The sequence below is a fragment of the Bos indicus genome, chromosome 13, assembly GCF_029378745.1.
Source record: "Bos indicus isolate NIAB-ARS_2022 breed Sahiwal x Tharparkar chromosome 13, NIAB-ARS_B.indTharparkar_mat_pri_1.0, whole genome shotgun sequence".
Taxonomy (NCBI): domain Eukaryota; kingdom Metazoa; phylum Chordata; class Mammalia; order Artiodactyla; family Bovidae; genus Bos; species Bos indicus.
This window is the reverse complement of record NC_091772.1, coordinates 54,894,441-54,910,538: the sequence shown is the minus strand read 5'-3', so window position 1 is coordinate 54,910,538 and position 16,098 is coordinate 54,894,441. Positions and strand designations below refer to the sequence as shown.

General features: G+C 59.5%; 2 protein-coding genes across 4 annotated transcripts; one reads left to right on the top strand and one right to left on the bottom strand.

Annotated features, from left to right (window-relative positions):
* Window positions 1–1,422: 1,422 nt before the first annotated feature.
* On the top strand, window positions 1,423–2,777 carry RPS21 (ribosomal protein S21). Its single transcript, XM_019972771.2, has 6 exons — window positions 1,423–1,550; window positions 1,797–1,859; window positions 1,937–2,000; window positions 2,140–2,211; window positions 2,582–2,637; window positions 2,714–2,777. The coding sequence occupies exons 2-6, from the start codon at window positions 1,810–1,812 to the stop codon at window positions 2,721–2,723; spliced, it is 252 nt and encodes an 83-aa protein (XP_019828330.1). The 5' UTR covers window positions 1,423–1,550; window positions 1,797–1,809; the 3' UTR covers window positions 2,724–2,777.
* Window positions 2,778–2,872: 95 nt separating this feature from the next.
* On the bottom strand, window positions 2,873–15,410 carry CABLES2 (Cdk5 and Abl enzyme substrate 2). 3 transcript variants are annotated; one of them, XM_070801332.1, is made up of 10 exons: window positions 14,995–15,408; window positions 10,544–10,612; window positions 10,378–10,470; window positions 9,157–9,234; window positions 8,779–8,887; window positions 8,239–8,404; window positions 7,784–7,887; window positions 7,561–7,667; window positions 5,083–5,287; window positions 2,873–4,963 (listed from the first exon to the last, which is right to left on the bottom strand). In XM_070801332.1, exons 1-10 carry the CDS (start codon window positions 15,381–15,383, stop codon window positions 4,823–4,825), a joined length of 1,461 nt encoding a protein of 486 aa, XP_070657433.1. In that variant the 5' UTR covers window positions 15,384–15,408; the 3' UTR covers window positions 2,873–4,822. The 3 variants fall into 3 exon arrangements, with proteins under 3 accessions (XP_070657433.1, XP_070657432.1, XP_070657434.1); XM_070801331.1 differs by having other exon boundaries at window positions 10,544–10,615; window positions 14,995–15,407; XM_070801333.1 differs by lacking the exon at window positions 2,873–4,963 and adding an exon at window positions 5,620–5,743 and having other exon boundaries at window positions 5,153–5,287; window positions 10,544–10,615; window positions 14,995–15,410.
* Window positions 15,411–16,098: the final 688 nt, after the last annotated feature.

Sequence of the window (16,098 nt, the reverse complement as noted above, 5' to 3'; positions counted from 1 at the left end):
TGGAGGAGGGCATGGCAGCCCACTCCAGTATTCTTGCCTGGAGAATTCCATGGATAGAGGAGCCTGGAGGGCTACAGTCCATGTGGTCGCAGAGTCCGAAGCAACTTAGTACACATGCATGCAGGGAGGACAAGAACCCTGGTCCATAACACAACCACAAGCATAAACACGTGATGTCCCTGCATGTGCTGGGGGTCCTGGAAAGGGCACACATCTCCAGCTGGCACCAACAGGAATGATGACCTTCCTACAGGGCACTGGCCTCAGTGACCTGAGGCCCAGCTGCCAGAGCCCAGTGGAAGCAACAGCAAACACACTGCCCACTCGAACACTGGTTTCCAGGTATGAGAAGCCTCAGCCCTGACCAGGCCCAGACATTAAACCCTCCCGGACCTATACAGAAGTTGGCTGTGACTCAAATGGAGCACCGTGAGGACAGGCCGACCAGGATCATTCGCAGTCGCCACAAGGTGAGCAGACACAGCCCTGGAAGAGCCCTCATCTGTGCGACCTCACGGAGACTTGAGTCGGGGAAGTGAGGGGGTACCCAATATTGGAGGACCGGGCGGGTTTGCCGAGTAAGAGGTATCGGGATTTCCGAGACTCCACTGCCGGGCTCGGCCCTGGGCAGCAGGGGCGGCGGGGTGTACAAGCTCTGGAGTCGACCCCCGAGGGGCCCTCTCTCTCATATGAAAGATGAAGTCCCAAGGGGGTGTTTCAGCTGAGATGGCGGGGCACAATCACAGGATTGCGGGACGGGGGGCTCTGGAGTTAGCTCTGCAGCCTGGAGTTTTTCTGTTTTCTTCATTAACAGACTCTCGCACCAGGGACGGGCCTGGCATAGACTGCTCCGGGGAGGATGGAGTGGGACTGATGTGGCGGAAGGATCCTGAGCAGGGCCCAGATAGTGCTGAGCACCCGCCGTGCGAGTCTGACCTGGCTCCGTCACGAGGCGTGGCCAAACTCCTTTCTAGCTCAGACCCGGGTTTCTGGGGCAGTTAAGTTCCATTTTCGGGAGAAGCCCGTCACCCGAGCCCTGCCACTCCTCCTTCAGGACCCCAGGGCTCTCTCTTGCTCTTATAACCAGCGGCGCCCCGTCTGTGTCCATCTTCGCGGTGCTTGGCTTGGCCCTGGGGTAAGACCCCCGGAGCGATCTGTAGCTCCCACGTGCTGACAACCCGGCTCGTGCCAGCACTCCCGCCCTCCCACCTGCGTCGGGTCCTGCCTGGGTGCCCTTGGCACTGGCCGATCCCGGCGGCGGGAAGCGCCCACCGGGGCGAAAACCACCGCTGCGAAGACGCGCCCACCTGCGATCTCGCAAGTTCGCACCAGCAGCCCGCCCAAATCCGTGGGACGCCTGGAAGTTTCCGACCACTGGAAGCGGAAATGCGTCACAGTGACCGTACCGCCCCCTCCTCCGACCCCGCGCAAACTCGCGGCGGGGCGCGGGACCCGGAAGTACTCGCCAAGGCCCCGCCCCTCCCGCCAATAGCGCTGCCGGGGGAAGTGGCGCTTCCTTTCTGCGCTCGAGCTCCTCGTGGTGCCATCAGGTGGGCTGCGCGGCCGGCGTCCGGGCAAGGGGGACGGCGCGGAGCCCGAGGTCGGGAGGGAGGATGGCACGAGGTCTGGGACCGGTGCAGGAGAACGGCTTTAGGGCTCGCAGTCGGGGGGTAGGGGGACGGCGCTGGGCCCGGGATCGGGACGGGAACATAGCCTAGCGCGCGGTGGTCGGGGCTGGGCTGGGAGGGGCGCGCGGACACGGTCCGCCCTCACGAAGCCGCCTTGGGGTCCCGCAGACGCTGGCTCAACATGCAGAACGACGCCGGTGAGTTCGTGGACCTGTATGTGCCGCGGAAATGGTGAGCGTCCCCCTCTCCTGCCCCTAAACCCCCCACACCCAACCTATATCTCCCCGCTCACTGCGCTTCCCCCGCAGCTCCGCCAGCAACCGTATCATCGGCGCCAAGGACCACGCGTCCATCCAGATGAACGTGGCCGAGGTGAGCTGGGCGGCCGCAGGGCCTACCCGCTGGGTGAGGGGGGCGAGGTCGGGCGGACTTGCACGTTGATTTCCAAACCTCAAGTTTCGACCCGAAGATGCTTGGGCACCTCTTTATGACTTCTTTTTTCAATTTTTAGGTTGACAAGGTGACGGGCAGGTTTAACGGCCAGTTTAAAACCTACGCTATCTGCGGGGCCATTCGCAGGATGGTGTGTGTCTCGGGGCTTCGCGCTTACCTTGTGGGCTTTTGAACCGGAATAGCGTCCCCCTCGCTGTCCCCAAGCCTGAGCGGGTTTGTTGGCGAAATGGACTGGAGCCTTTTGGCTCAGATTGTGCTGGTTGCCAGCCTCTTCCTGGGGGTGGAAATAGGACGCTCAGGATCCAAAAAAAGGGCCACCCCACCTTGGAAAACCTCGGAGCTTTTCGGTTGTCACAGGGACCTCCTTGAGACCCTGTCCCCCACTGTAGAGTCGACGGTCTGCCTGTTGCTAGCTAGTCTCCACTTGGTCCAACCAGTGGGCAGCTGGGCGGGATTTCTGGCTAGAAGAGCAGCTGGTCCCAACCTGCTTTTTTCCCTAGGGCGAGTCAGATGACTCCATTCTCCGGCTGGCCAAGGCTGATGGCATCGTTTCAAAGTAAGAGGACTGGAGTTTGGGCACTGGGGCCTAGGATGCTTCACAAACCAGGTTTTAATGTCCTTTTTTGTTCCAGGAACTTCTGACTGAAGAGCATCCCGGACATGGAATATTTGTTATAAATAAATAGTGAAAACTTACCTGCTTCATTCTGTGTTTTTTTGGGGGGGGGGGTGGGCTCTTCTGGGCTCTGGAGTGTTGGGGGTGATAGCTGAAAGGCAGCCTATGACACGTGTTGCAAAACCAAATTTTTACTTAAAGCACAAATACATTAATTTTTGCAAACAGATCCTTGACACTTGACAGTGAGGTCAGACAGCCACTTAGCACACATTTTAAGCCTATGGTGCCTCCTAGGCACTGAGGGAGTAGCCCCAGCCCCTTGGACACAGGTGTCTGGGGTGACAGTTCAGGCTGAAGTTTAATTCCTTAAATACTGGCTTCACTTGAGTACCACACAGTGGCAGCTCTTGACATTAACAAGGACACAACACACTAAAGGGAAGGTTACAGGGCCTGGTGAATGACTAGTTCTCACTATATAAACACTGTATTGCCATTCTAACATTTGTACCGAAATTCTCAAGATGTATTCCTCAAAGCTAACTGTAAACCAGCATGTACATTTTGGAAGTTGGTCCCTTCAGGTGCTTGTAACAGAAGTATCCTTGAGATACTGGACACCTTCAAGGATTGCCTGGGGCCTAGCAGCTTCATCTTTCAAGCCCCCTTGGTGCACATCAGAGTTTGGGGGTGTCCTGGGGGGAGAACAGGAAAGAGGCACTCGATAAATAAGGTTGGGTACAGAGTTGAGCTTCGGATTCCTTCCTGCAGTCCTCCTGAACCTAAGCGAGTGACCAAGGAAGAGCAGCGAGTGGGGTAGGGCAGCTGTTCTGCACCCCTGCGGGGATCCCTGTGCCCTCCTGGGCTGAGATCTTGCTGAGCTACTGGTGGTGGAATGCGCTGATAAGGGCTGGCATCTCTTCTGCAGAAGGACCAGTCCACATGGACAGGATGCAGTGTGGGGCTACCCCGGCACCCCTCCAGTGAGGTTCTTGGGACAATAGTGGGACGCAGCTTGATGGCCCAGCCGACACGGTCCTTTCTGAGAGCAGCTGGCTGGTGAAGAAGCTCCAGTCCTAGGTCTTCAGTGTTTATGGTGGGGCAGCAAGTGGAAGAACTGGGTAACATGTAGCCTGGTGAGGCAGACGAGCTGGACACAGGCCTGCCCTGGACAACGACCAGCCTTTGGGGTCTGCCTGGTGTGACCACTGCTCTGGCCAAGGTGGCTTTCCCTTCCTGCCTGGGAGGAAGGCAGAGCCTTTACCCTCGTGAGCAGGACAGTTGAAGTGGTCTGTCTTCTTCCCCGCTTGGAAGATCAAGTGTGGTTCAGGTCACATCCTCAGCAGACCTTGTTTAACCAGTTTTTGTTCCCTTAGAAAAAGACCCACAGAACCAAATCCTAAATGATAATAAGTACATCCCCCCCTCCCCCCGCCACCGCCATATTGCTTAGGAAGATCAAGAACCAGCAATCCAGTCATTCTGAAGGTCCTGGGTGTCATAAGCAAGTGGGGTTTTCTGGTGAGACAGATCCCTGCGTGGTGCAGGCTGGTTCCATGGAGAGGCCAGCTGGGGTACCTGCCACCCGGGCCCTCAGGACTTCACAGTGACGCGATCCTTGAAAAAACAGAGGTCTGAGAGTAAAAAATGAGATCACAACTAACCAGGAGTCTGCCCCCGTTGGCTTAGGCTGATGCAGAGCTCTGCTTGTGGATATGGGGAGGTGGGCAGACACCCCTAGGGGCTGGGCTGAGGGGGTGGGGGGTTCCACAGTGCGGTCTCCACCTCCGAAAACCCCAAATAGCCGAGATTAATGCTCCAATGGGTTAAGTCCAGCAATCCAGCGTCTGCAGTAGGGTCTGGAAACCCAGGCCTCCACGAGACACAGCGCGGCGGCTCTGACAGCAGCAGAAGGCTGGGTGACGCAGAGGAGAAGCACGGTGGATAACACCACTGGACGCTGTAGACCGAAGTCCTGGCGCCAGAGCAGTCGTAGGCACAGGAAAATGAGAAGCGCTGACAGAGCCCCCGGTCTGTTCAGCAGCACGCAGAAGGGCTCTCAGAAGTACCGTGGCGGTGTGGTGTGCTTAGGACTGGAAGCCAGGGTGTGGAGGCTGGCCGGCTAGAACTGCTGTGTGAGGCGTCTGTAATGAGGTAACACCTGGTTCTCAGGAAGGTACAGAGCGAGCTCCAAGGCCACGAGCACTGTGAACTCAAAGCCGATGAGATCCCGTCGGTTGAACCGAAACCTTTCTTCTAACTTCTGCGTCCAAGAAGAAAGAGGGGTTGAGCCGGGCCGCTCCTCAGGGGCCGGGCCAGGGGTAGGGGCCGGGCCCTCCTCTGAGACCCGGAGGGTTAGGGGCGGGGGCGGCCCGTACTCACGTCGATGAGCTGCTTCACGTCGCTCTTGCGCAGGTCGCTGCTGATCTTGGCGGCCAGCAGCACGCAGGCGCCGGCGCATAGCTTGCGGTTCTGCTTGTTGAGCTTACCCTGCAACACCAGCTTCTCAAAGTACACATAGGCCATGGACACGGTCACGGGCTCCAAGCCACACTCCTCGGACAGGTTCCGCATCTCTCGTTTCAAACTGCGGGTTCACACGGAGCCACGGGCTGTGGGGCTGGGAAGTGGCCACTCCCCGCTTGGGGGGCGTGTCTTTGGGCCCTGGGAAAATCGCCATTTCCTCCCAGAGGGCGCGGCCCAGCACAAGGGCCCATAGCTGGGGTGGTCGGGGGCAGCGGCAGGCTGGTCTTGGTCACTGTTCGGCCCACAGCACCCGCACTGTCCACAAACGGACACCACAGAGGACTGGGTCCCTGCCCTCCTGTGGCAGCGAGGGGACCAGTGTGGGGAGGGAAGGGCAGTGCCAAGGCATCGAGGGGGTGTGTGGGCAGCTCATGTGGGGCCTTGACCTCCTACCGATCAGGTGGGGACGGTCAGCGGCCGGCTCAGGGGCTGTGGGCGCTGGTGTGGGGGCCCCCCGCAGGTGTGGGCAGGAATAAGCAGCAGCCAGGGCTCGATAAAGGACAGAAATGGTATGAACCTAACAGAAGCAGAAGATATTAAGAAGAGGTGGCAAGAATACACAAAATAACTGTACAAAAAAGATCTTCAGGACCCAGATAATCATGATGGTGTGATCACTCACCTAGAGCCAGACATCCTGGAATGTGAAGTCAAGTGGGCCTTAGAAAGCATCACTACAAAGCTAGTGGAGGTGATGGAATTCCAGTTGAGCTATTTCAAATCCTGAAAGACGATGCTGTGAAAGTGCTGCACTCAATATGCCAGCAAATTTGGAAAACTCAGCAGTGGCCACAGGACTGGAAAAGGTCAGTTTTCATTCCAATCCCAAAGAAAGGCAATGCCAAAGAATGCTCAAACTACTGCACAATTGCACTCATCTCACACGCTAGTAATGCTCAAAATTCTCCAAGCCAGGCTTTGGCAATACGTGAACCATGAACTTCCAGATGTTCAAGCTAGTTTCAGAAAAGGCAAAGGAACCAGAGATCAAATTGCCAACATCCTCTGGATCATCGAAAAAGCAAGAGAGTTCCAGAAAAACATCTATTTTTGCTTTATGGACTATGCCAAAACCTTTGACTGTGTGGATCACAATAAACTGTGGAAAATTCTTCAAGAGATGGGAATACCAGACCACCTGACCTGCCTCTTGAGAAACCTATATATGCAGGTCAGGAAGCAACAGTTAGAACTGGACATGGAACAACAGACTGGTTCCAAATAAAGGCGTACATCAAGGCTGTATATTGTCACCCTGCTTATTTAACTTATATGCAGAGTACATCATGAGAAAGACTGGTCTGGAAGAAGCACAAGCTGGAATCAAGATTGCCGGGAGAAATATCAATAATCTCAGATATGCAGATGATACCACCCTCATGGCAGAAAGTGAAGAGGAACTAAAAAGCCTCTTGATGAAAGTGAAAGAGTAAAGTGAAAAAGTTGGCTTAAAGCTCAACATTCAGAAAACGAAGATCATGGCATCTGGTCCCATCACTTCATGGGAAATAGATGGGGAAACAGTGGAAACAGTGTCAGACTAATTTTTGGGGCTCCAAAATCACTGCAGATGGTGACTGCAGCCATGAAATTAAAAGACGCTTACTCCTTGGAAGCAAAGTTATGACCAACCTGGATAGCATATTCAAAAACAGAGACATTACTTTGTCAACAAAGGTCCATCTAGTCAAGGTTATGGTTTTTCCTATGGTCATGTATGGATATGAGAGTTGGACTGTGAAGAAGGCTGAGAGCCGAAGAATTGATGCTTTTGAACTGTGGTGTTGGAGGAGACTCTTTGAGAGTCCCTTGGACTGCAAGGAGATCCAACCAGTCCATCCTAAAGGAGATCAGTCCTGGGTGTTCAATGGAAGGACTGATGCTAAAGCTGAAACTCCAATTCTTTGGCCACCTCATGCGAAGAGTTGACTCACTGGAAAAGACCCTGATGCTGGGAGGGATTGGGGGCAGGAGGAGAAGGAAACAACAGAGGATGAGATGGCTGGATGGCATTACCGACTCGATGGACATGAGTTTGGGTAAACTCCGAGAGTTGGTGATGGACAGGGAGGCCTGGCATGCTGTGATTCATGGGTCGCAACGAGTTGGACACAACTGAGCGACTGAACTGAACTGAACTGAGGGCGCCTGACCAAGGAGGTGGCAGGGAGCTGCCGGGGTTGGTCGAGCTGGACAGAAGGAGGGTGGGCTTAGGAGAGGGGCCTTGGGTTTCTCAAGCTCAGGACTCCATGGGGGATAGGAGAGAAGGGCTGAGCTGGCTGGGCTGTGGGCACGGGGATGCCACAGGCTTGGGGACAACCGAGGCCTCCTCACCTCCTGATCTTGCTCAGCGTCAGCCTGATGTGGGGGAACTTCTCCCGGAAGGTCTCATTCATGTCCTTCTTGAGGTCGGAGGGCTTCACGTACTCAATCACCGTCGTCTGCAGCAGAGAAGACCATCCCCATGCAGCTTGGGGGCACCTGCCCAGCCAGGGGAGGCGGCTGCACACCCCTTCAGTGCTGACCCCTCAGCCGCCCCCAGGGGCGACCCCCCTACCATGTAGGACGCGAAGATGAGCACACGCTTGTGCTTGCCGCAGGGCCACTGAGGGTCATCTAGCAGATTGGGGTTGTACTCCAGGGCATCCCCTGCGTCAGCCCCTGCGGGCAGAGGGCAGCCCTGACCCACCACGAGCCCAGAGCTTGGGTCAGCGGTTATGCCGACCCCAGCCTGGGGCAGGTCTGTCAGCGCCAGGGGGCAGCTGGGTGGAAGGTGTCATTGTAGGACAAGGAGAGTGGGGTTCAGGGGCTCCAGGCGTGGTCCTCTCTCCTGGGGCTGGGTGGGACGAAGGGAGTCCTGATGACGAAGGACCCCTGGAGCCATTGGTGAGGGTCCCACTCTCCTGAGAGGTCATGGCCAGCCTGCTCCCCAAGCCTCCTCCCCAAGGACCATGGGCTGGGATGTGACACCTGGGGCCATCTGTCCTGCCCCAGGTCAGGGCCCTTGGCTACCTAGCTCCGAGCCGGCTGGTGCTGCCCTGGGTGGGACGGGTTTGCAGCGGGACCCCAGCAGAGTGCGGGGCACGCTGGGCCGAGGCTGAGGCGCTGGGCCGTGGCTGTCTGGCTTGAGCGTGACCAGGGCATTGGTGGGGTACAGGAACTTGGCGTAAGACACAACCTGGAGAGGCAGGGCATCAGGCTCAGCCCTGCCGCCCCGTCCAAGACCAGAGATCCAGTGAGCTCCCTCCCGGCTGCCACAGCTCCCACTACCCAGGACTGATGCTGCTCACTCCCTCGGGGGTTCCAGAATGCCCCATCCTTCACTGGGATCTGCAGCTGGAACTTCTGGTCCAGGAGTCCTGAGCCCCTCACCCTCACCACTAGAGCCGATCTTGTCACCCAGCCACCAAACTGGTCTGCACAGGCTTCTTGGCCTCCTCCCACAGCGACCTCACACTTTAGAGGATTTCAGTCGAACACATCTTTGAGTCTACTTTCCCGGAAGACGTGCATAAGCCCTGTGCTCCCGCTGAGCACGGCGCCAGCTCCCACCTTTCCATCTGCCCCCAGCTCAACACCTTCCAACTGGAAGACCATCTCGGAAGACACAGAAACGCCGCCAGATGGGTGTCTTTGCTTCTGGCTGTCCAATCTCAGGTCACTGCAACGCATAGGACGGTACACAGCTGCCACTCTCCACCGCCGACCTCACGGAGGCTGGGAGCTGAGCCTGAGGCTGGCAGCACTCCCACCTCCATACCCTTGAGCAGGAAATGTCCCAGGTACCCATGTCTAGCAGCACCTCCCAGAGAACCAGGACCCACAGGGCCTTTGGAGCCCCTGAGAAGCTTGAGCAGAAGCTGGTCTGCTGGCCCCTGGATAAAGCTGCGAGGGTGTGGAGCCCCCACTGGGTGGGGGTCAGCCACTCACCTGACTCGCAGGCCTTCTCCATAGGGTAGGACTGAGAAGGCTGCGCACAAGGACCGTCTGGCGCAGATCAGCACGATCCTGCAGGAGGAACGGGTCAGAACAGGGTGGCTGGCATTTCCCAGGAGACCCCTTCCTGCCTGGATTAAGGCTGGGCTTTGTCCCAAGGGTCAGGGGATGCCCAGCTAAGGGGGCCCAGTAGCCAGGGTGGGTCCATCTGGCCGCCCAGCTTTCACCGGTCTTTCTAGGAGCTTCAGGGCATTGTGTCTCGTCCCCTCAGTGAGCGCAGCCCTCCCACATGACGCACAACACTGCAGGCAGGGTGGAAGCCGGAGGCTAGGTCATCCAGGAGAGAACAGGCGGTGCAGGACAGCAGAGGCATGGCCCCAAGGACTGGCTGGCTGAAGGAGCCAGTCCGCAGGCATCCCAGGAGGGCAGGAGCCTAAGAGCATCAGGAAGCCCCAACTTCCAAGTCTGAAGCCAAAGTGGCCCGAGAGGGGCCCTATGTGGGGCACATGGCAGGAGGGCTGGCCTTTCCTCCCTCTGGGCACAGCTCTGCCTGGCCCAGCCCCAGTCCAGCAGGGAGGATGATGGTAGGAGACCCCTTTCCTGGCCAGGCTAGCACTCAGTCTGCCTGGGGCCTGCTCCTAAGCACCAGACGGAGCCCATCATGGGGACAGTGTTGGGGTCCTGGACTGTCTGAGCTACGGCCACCATGGGGAAGACTCAGCACTCCCCAAGTAGGGCTACCTTGTGGGTACCTGGGCACAGCCTCCAGCAGGAAGGGTTACTCAGGGTCAGGACGATGGCCTCAGGGCAAGGAGGGTAGGGCGTGAGGGACGTAGGCACCAGGGACCCGGCATCTCCAACACAGGGCCTCTGAGGGCTGTGCGCCCGGCTCAGGGAAGCCAGGTACCCTCTGTGTTTCCTTCTCTCCTGGCCACCCCACCACTTGCCCGTCCCCACTGTGTTCTCAACGTTCAGCATTTCTACTCAAGACCAGAGTCTACTGGGCGGCCCCTCGCCCAGGACGTGCTGTGGACTCCGGCGCTCAGGGAATATGAACGGAGGTGGGTGGGAGGGAAGGAGGGCTCACTTCCAAGGGGACAAGGGACGGGCTGTGGGGACGAGTCCCCTGAGCTGAAGGAGGACAGGGCTGCTGACACAGGCAGGACGAGGTCCCACAGGGCTGGAGGGAGGACATGGTGGGCCGCGCGCCCATACCTGCTGTTCCTGGTGTCGTACTGCCGCATGTTCTTGATGAAGTGTGTCTTTTTCAGGCCCTTGTGTCTCGGGGATCCGGATATGTGTTTGGTTCTGCAGGTGAAAAGCAGGTCACTCTGCCCCTCCCAGACCCATCCTGGCCCCAGGAGAGAGGCGGGGTCCTTACCTTTGACCCGAGGGACATCCCACTGTGTCTTCCAGAAACTCGAGGGAGCAGCGTTGGGATGCCACACGCCTTCTGTGAGGAGGACAGAAGGGCCTCAGGGGGCGGGGCCTCAGGAGGCAGACGGCAGGCTGCCTCGGTACCGTGCTCTGCTCTCGGGGAGGGGGCCCAGGCCATGGGCCGGAAGCAGGTCTGCAGGCAGACCTGAGTGCTAGGAAGGGCCACCCGAGGCCAGAAGAGCCTGAGGTGGGGCGGAGTGCTGAGATGAAAGGCTGGGCATGCCCTGGTCTGCCCACTGCCTCTCGAAGCTCAGCCTAGGGGTCCCGAGAGCTCCCTCGGGCCTAGGAATGGGGTGAGACAGGTCATGCGTGCCCACAGCAGGCTGCAGGTGGAAGTACCTCTGGAAGGGGCCTAGTGGAAGCCTGGAAAGGGGACATGGGGGCCTGGCAGCGGCTCTGCAGGGCTGAAGGGCAGACAAGCACAAGTCCTGCCAACCCGCTCTGCCCATCTCAGTGAGTGGAGCTACCACCAGCACTGACACAGCTCGCTCAGTCCCCGGCCAGGGACACCCAGGAGCCTCTCCCCCTCAGCCAGGCCACCCTCACTGCCCTCCACTCCTTGTGCCAGCCCTTCCTCTGCCTCAGGGCCCTCGCCGGGGTTCCCTCCATTTGGACCCTCCTTTTCCAGGTCCTCCCGTGGCTATATCACCCTCAACTGGATGCTCAGCTCACATGTGGCCCTCATCCTCCCACGGGCAGCAGCCCTGGCATCACCCGTGATCCTGGGACCGTGTCTCAGTACTGTCCATTCCTGCCTGTTGCCCAGCAACCGGGAATGCCCCAGGTAGGGGCTGGGTAAGCACTGACCCACAGTCGGCGATGAGGCAGGACCTGCCCTGGCCTGAGACGGTACCCTGCTGGAGGTGGACATTCAGAAAGGACCCGAGCCGGGCAGCGAAGCTGGCCCAGTGGAGACAAAACCATCCCTGGGGAGGTGTGTGCGTCACGCCCCACAGGCAGGCTCAGAGGCCCCAGGAGCAGTCCCGTGTGGCTTTCTCAGGCTCTCTTCCTCAGGTAATTTCCCAGGTGGGGCCCAGTGGCTCCTGCACACCTGGGACCTCACTGACAGGGCCTGGGCCAGCGGCGCTCTCCATGGAGGCGCCTGGCGATGCCATGGGCCCTTGGCACAATAAGCGCCCACACCCCAAAGCCTATAGGCTGCTTGACCTCTGACCTGGCTCCTCCTGCTGGTCTTGGGTCCCTGCAGGAGAGGCCTCTCCCCTCAGCAAGCTGAGCACCTGAGCCCAGCTGGTTTCGTGCATCGCTGTCTTCATCGCTGTCTCCTTTTATCTTTCCTTATTTTAAGCATCTTACACATCAAGTCAGTCCTCACAGCCCTTAGTATACAGGGGCCAAACTGAGGCACAGAGCTGGTTGGGGTGGGCCTGGCAGCTGCATCCCACGAGCTCTGTGCACCAGCCTCTGCTATCAGACTCTGCCACCTGCTGCCCTCCTGACCACGGCAGGGGCGCTGGAATCAAGGCCACTCCGTGTTCTCAGGGCTCCTTCCCTGAACCTGGCCAGTGTCTGGGTGCAGAGACAGGGACAGCGCTGACAATGGCACCGTGAATTCTGAGCACAGACCAGGCCAGCCAAGTGAGGGGCTGCTGCTTTCCTGCCTCCTTCCCCACTCCCACTCCAGAGGAGAGGCTTGCAGCCTGAGGGAGGCTGAGAGCCCTGCTGGGACGAGGCTTTCCAAGATTGCCAGAGGGAACCCTGCTGCTGCATGAGGCTGCCAGGCTTTCCACAGGGGAGGGGAGTGCGACGCCGCGGCGGAGCAGGAGGGCACAGGCCTGGTGGGGCAGGCAGAGCACCTGAACGCCCGCTTCTGGCCAGCTGGGGAAGCCTGGAACCTGCCAAGTGTTAAGTGACCACGGAGTTGATATGAAAAGAAAATTCTAGGGAGTCTGAAGTTCAAGCGAAGAAAGTAAGGGTTCTGAGGATTCACTCCCTGGCTCAGCGAAAAAGCCACACCAGACTGCCTGAGTGTGGCACACCAACTCTCCACCGTGAGCCGAGCTGTGAGCATGCCCTGGGCAACCTGGATGTAACAAGAGTCTCCATTCCCTGGCCCTGGTCTGGCCAAGCCACCCTTGCTGAGCCTGGCCATCCATCTGATTTTAACAGCCCCTCTGGCCGGTAGTACTTAACACAAACCCATTTCACAGGGAAGCAAACTGAGGCTCAGAGAGGCGGTTTCACCTGCTCCAAGTCACAGAGCTCATAAACAGTGGAGTCAGAATTCCAACCAGGTCTGTTCCCAGAGCCTGGCTCAGACCACCCTTCTCATGACACAGACTTTGGGAAAAGACCCTCAGCACTCTCTCCATGCCCAGAACAAGTGTCCTTTGAAGCCCACAGCCAGTAGCTGGCAGCCTACTTCGCTAGGCCAGCCACCCTCCCACACTCAGCAGTGACTATCCACAGCCCTGCCTCTGGACTCCCGGAGCAGAGAGAAACAGACAGTGCCCACCCCAGGAACCCTCCATCCGTCAGACCCAAGGGCGGGGGCCTGGGCTCGGCAGCAGAAACCGAGGCGGGGCAGAGTCTGCATGGGCAGGTGCAGCCTGAAGGGCAAGAGGGACATCTGACCGAGGATGTGAAGGCCAAGTAGGAGTGAGGGCCTCACACAGCAGACAGCTGTGCCGCTCTGCCCTAGAGTGGCTTGAAGGAGACCTGGTGTGACCAGGAAACTGTCCTTGGGTTGAGGGCCACCAGGAGACAGGACCACTTTGTGGGAGTCTGCCAGCCGAGGACAAGCAGGCTTTGGAGCTGTTTTAAAGTGGAGTGACTTCCACGGAGAAAGCAGTCTTTACTCCTCTCAGTCCCGTCAGGTAAGCAGCCCTATCTCCCCAGGGACATGGTACACTTACTGCCACTTTTGGGACAAACAGACCACTCTGTCCCAACCAGCCCCCGACTCCCTTCGGAGCCCTGGCCAGGCTCATCTGCGGACAGGATCAGGCTTCTTAGCCTGTGCAGATGCAGCTCTTGCTGAAGTCTACCTACGTAGTGTGACAGTGGCCTCAGGGCCACTCAGAAGGACTCCGAATGTAGAGTCAAGAAATCTAGCCACAAGCACCATACCCTGGCCTCCACCTCCCAACCGAAGTCCCTCAGAAGAACCTGTCACCTGGAACTGCCTGAGACCAGGGCTGCGAGGCAACGACAGCCAGTGCAGCCGTCATGACCTCCAGGTAAGAAGAGCCTCTGGACACCAGGGGACTGCGGTGAGTTCAAGGTCTGGGCCCACCCACGTGCAGCACCAGCTGCAAGACCCTGCATACCTCCAGGGCCCGTGAAAGGGTCTCTGGGGGAAGGAAGTGGGGTGTCCAGCAGCCAGAGCATGTGGGCAGGGGGCACAGACTAGAGGGGCAGGGCTCAGGGTCAGGGAGGCTCTGAGATGGGTGAAGGGCAGGGAAAGTGCCTGTGACCTGGGATGTGATGGGCCCAGGGACACTGAGCTCAGAGAGGACAAAGGAGGAGAGGGTGATGGGGGGCTCCAGGGACCACCAGCTGTGGGCTGGGAGTCTGGGCCAGTGTGGGAGACTCTGGGGAGAGGTCACAGTGCAGGGAAGATCCCTGGCCCACAGAGGGGTTCGCCCAGTTCAGAGAACAAAGGGGAACGTATGGTGGACGTTTATGAGTCCCGTGTCCAGTGAACTTATGAAATGGGCTGGGGAGGGGTGTGTGTGTCTGGAGCAGACAGGGCTCCGTGTCTGGGGGCTGACAAGGGTTGAGGGAACCCTGACCTGTGTTCGGGGTCTGACAAAATTGAGAAGACCCTGACCCCGTATTCAGGGGTGGCAGGATTAAGGGGACCATGACCCTTAAGTCTGGGGATCAACAAGGCGCAAGGAAACCCTAACATACATGTCCAGGTGGTTGACAGATCCCAGAAGACCCCTGACTCTGACACCTTAGTCTGGGGAGGGGCCCAGGCAAGACTCCCTTCCGGGGCTGGCAAGACCCAGGACACCCTAAGTCTCTGTCCCTCAACACCCCAACATGTGTCTGGGGCTCACAGGGGATCAGGGTTACCTCCTGATCTCCAAGTCCTATGCTGATAGGTCACTCCAGCCCTGTGTCATGGGCTGATCCTGGTTTTCCGTAGGTCACCTCAGCCCCGTGTTAACGAATTGAGCCAGCCCACGGCCACCTCGCCACCCTGCCCACTATGTTGATGGCCCCAGGTCACTCCAACCCTATGTCCTGGGCTGCCAGGCCCCTAAGCTACCTCAGCCTCTGCGTTGACCCAGCCAGGGCCACTCCACTGATCCGAAGCCCAGTTACCCCAACCCTGAACCCTGGGCCAGGTGACCCCGACCCCCGCGCTGATCCAGCCTCGGGCCACTCCGCCGCCCCCAGGTTCCAGGTGACCCGGGCCGCACTCACCTTTGGCGCTGCCCGTCCAGGCCCAGGCCGAGGCCGAGGCCCAAGCCGGTGGGCGCGGGAGCGGGGCTGAGCAGGCCCTGGGGCGCTGGGGTCCTGCCTCCGGGCCCGGGCAGGGGCAGGCCGGCGGGGGGCGCGGGGGGCGGCGGTGGCGGAGGCGGTGGTGGCGCCGGAGGCTCGCGGGTCTCGGTGGGCGGTGGCGGCGGCGGCGGGGGCTTCTCTCCCCCGGGGCCCAGGCTCGGGGGCCGCCCGTCCAGGGAGATATTGTTGAGGAAGAAGAGCGCGGCCTGGCGGCGCCGTGAGTCCCCGCGCCTCCGCAGCGCCTGTGGCGCTGCCCTGGCGGTGGGGCCGGAGGACGTGCCCGGCGCTCCACCCGCCGCGGCTGCGGCCATCCTCCGACTAAGCCAGCCGGCCGCCTGCCGCCGCCCGCCCGCTCGCGCACGCGCCCGGGCCCGCCGCCGATTGGCCGTGGTGCACCCGCATGCAAATATACCGCCATCGCGCTCGCCCATTGGCCATCGCGGAGCCGGGGGCGGGGCGCTCCCCTGGGTCCTAGAGGCGGTTCTCATGCTGCCCTGGGGATCTAGGAGCCGCCAGTCTGCCTGCGGCTGGGCCCGCGAGGCCTGACTCGGGGCGAGTGGCGGCGTGGCCCCGGGTTCGAGTCCCCGGCTCGGAAGTCGCGGCCCCCGGACTCCAGTGCCCTATTCCTTTTGCTGGGCTGCGGCGTTCATGGTCAGCTTCCGTCGAGCCTGTCTTTAGGCTCCACTTCCCCTCTCAGGGTATGTGTCTTTGCAGGAGGGTGGGGCTGAGGTGCAGGACTGGAGCTGTGGCACCCGCCATCAGAAGTCTGGGTGGCCCCTCGAGGAGCTTCAAGAATGACCGTCGATGCCACCTGGTCTCCTCCAGTGGCTGAAAACCGCAGGCCCAAGGGAAGAAGGCACCTGCTTGGGGTGGCAGGCAGGGTGATGCTGGAGTTTCCGCCCCAGGCAGAGTCCTACACTTCTATCCCTCAGCAGCAAAGTGACCTTGAGTCTACGGGGTACCAGGCCTTCTGTTGCCGACCCAGACTCCAGAGCCAGTGGCTTCATGCTCAGGAGCCCACCTGCG

Excerpts from the sequence above, each read along its gene's own strand:
- CABLES2 (XM_070801331.1), bottom strand. The coding sequence starts at position 15,383 with ATGGCCGCAGCCGCGGCGGGTGGAGCGCCGGGCACGTCCTCCGGCCCC. Across the intron at positions 9,235-10,377 it reads TACGACACCAGGAACAGCAG|GATCGTGCTGATCTGCGCCA; the intron begins GTATGGGCGCGC and ends TTCCTCCTGCAG. Across the intron at positions 8,888-9,156 it reads GGAGAAGGCCTGCGAGTCAG|TGACCTGAGATTGGACAGCC; the intron begins GTGAGTGGCTGA and ends TATGCGTTGCAG.
- RPS21 (XM_019972771.2), top strand. The coding sequence starts at position 1,810 with ATGCAGAACGACGCCGGTGAGTTCGTGGACCTGTATGTGCCGCGGAAA. Across the intron at positions 2,001-2,139 it reads TCCAGATGAACGTGGCCGAG|GTTGACAAGGTGACGGGCAG; the intron begins GTGAGCTGGGCG and ends TTCAATTTTTAG. Across the intron at positions 2,212-2,581 it reads GCGGGGCCATTCGCAGGATG|GGCGAGTCAGATGACTCCAT; the intron begins GTGTGTGTCTCG and ends TTTTTTCCCTAG.